General features: G+C 53.4%; 1 protein-coding gene across 1 annotated transcript; it reads left to right on the top strand.

Moving 5' to 3' along the window:
• Positions 1-33: 33 nt before the first annotated feature.
• LOC103802186 (LIM/homeobox protein Lhx1) lies at positions 34-1,183 on the top strand (the record flags this gene model as incomplete). The annotated part of the gene is made up of 2 exons (XM_009074639.1): positions 34-256; positions 906-1,183. Coding segments are annotated over 2 exons (501 nt in total), but the record flags the coding sequence as incomplete, so codon positions are not given.
• Between the last annotated feature and the right edge of the window lie 5 nt (positions 1,184-1,188).

The raw sequence follows: 1,188 nt of genomic DNA, 5'->3' as shown, positions 1-1,188 counted from the left end.
CTGACCCCCTGCCCGGCCTCTCTCCGCAGGTGTTTCGGGACCAAGTGCGCGGGCTGTGCCCAGGGCATCTCCCCCAGCGACCTGGTCCGCAGGGCGCGGAGCAAAGTGTTCCACTTGAACTGTTTTACGTGTATGATGTGTAACAAGCAACTCTCCACCGGCGAGGAGCTCTACATCATAGACGAGAACAAGTTTGTCTGCAAAGAAGATTACCTAAATAACAGCAATACTGCCAAAGAAAACAGCCTGCATTCAGGTGAGGGAGCGCGGCCGGGCCGGGCGGGAGGGGATGCGCTCAGCTCCGGCTGCTCCTTGGGATGAGTTTTTTTTCCTTCTCCTCTCCTCTCCTTTCCTTTCTCCTCTTCTTTCTTCTGTCCTCTTCTTTCTCCTCTCCCTTCTTCCTCCCTTCTTCCTCCTTTCTTTCTCCTTTCTTTCTTATTTCCCTTCTTTTTTCCTTCACCTTTTGCTTCTTTCTTCCTTCTCTCCCTTCTCCCCTTTTTCCTTTCCCTTCTTCCTCCTCTTTTTTCCTCTCCTCTTCTCCCTCTCCTTTCCTTTTCCTCTCCTTTCCTTTTCCTCTCCTTTCCTTTTCCTCTCCTTTCCTTTTCCTCTCCTTTCCTTTTCCTCTCCTTTCCTTTTCCTCTCCTTTCCTTTTCCTCTCCTTTCCTTTTCCTCTCCTTTCCTTTTCCTCTCCTTTCCTTTTCCTCTCCTTTCCTTTTCCTCTCCTTTCCTTTTCCTCTCCTTTCCTTTTCCTATTCCTTCTTTTTCCTCTCCATTCCTTTCCTTCTCTCTTTATTTCTTCTCGCCTTTCCCCCTTGTTTTCTGCTCTCCCCGGGTCATACCGCAGCTCGTCCCGCACTGCCAGTATTTCCCCCCCGGCTGAGTGTGACCTGTTTGCTCTCCCCCAGCCACCACCGGCAGTGACCCCAGCCTGTCCCCCGACTCCCAAGATCCCTCCCAGGACGACGCCAAGGACTCGGAAAGCGCCAACGTGTCCGACAAGGAGACGGGAAGCAACGAAAACGACGACCAGAACCTGGGAGCAAAGCGACGGGGACCTCGCACCACCATCAAAGCCAAACAGCTAGAGACTCTGAAAGCTGCTTTCGCGGCCACCCCAAAACCCACCCGGCACATCAGGGAGCAGCTGGCACAGGAGACCGGGCTCAACATGCGGGTCATCCAGGTACC

Source organism: Acanthisitta chloris, unplaced genomic scaffold, assembly GCF_000695815.1.
Source record: "Acanthisitta chloris isolate BGI_N310 unplaced genomic scaffold, ASM69581v1 scaffold41765, whole genome shotgun sequence".
In the NCBI taxonomy this organism is placed as follows: domain Eukaryota; kingdom Metazoa; phylum Chordata; class Aves; order Passeriformes; family Acanthisittidae; genus Acanthisitta; species Acanthisitta chloris.
Note: the sequence above shows the minus strand (reverse complement) of the source record. Positions and strands in the feature narration are given on the sequence as shown.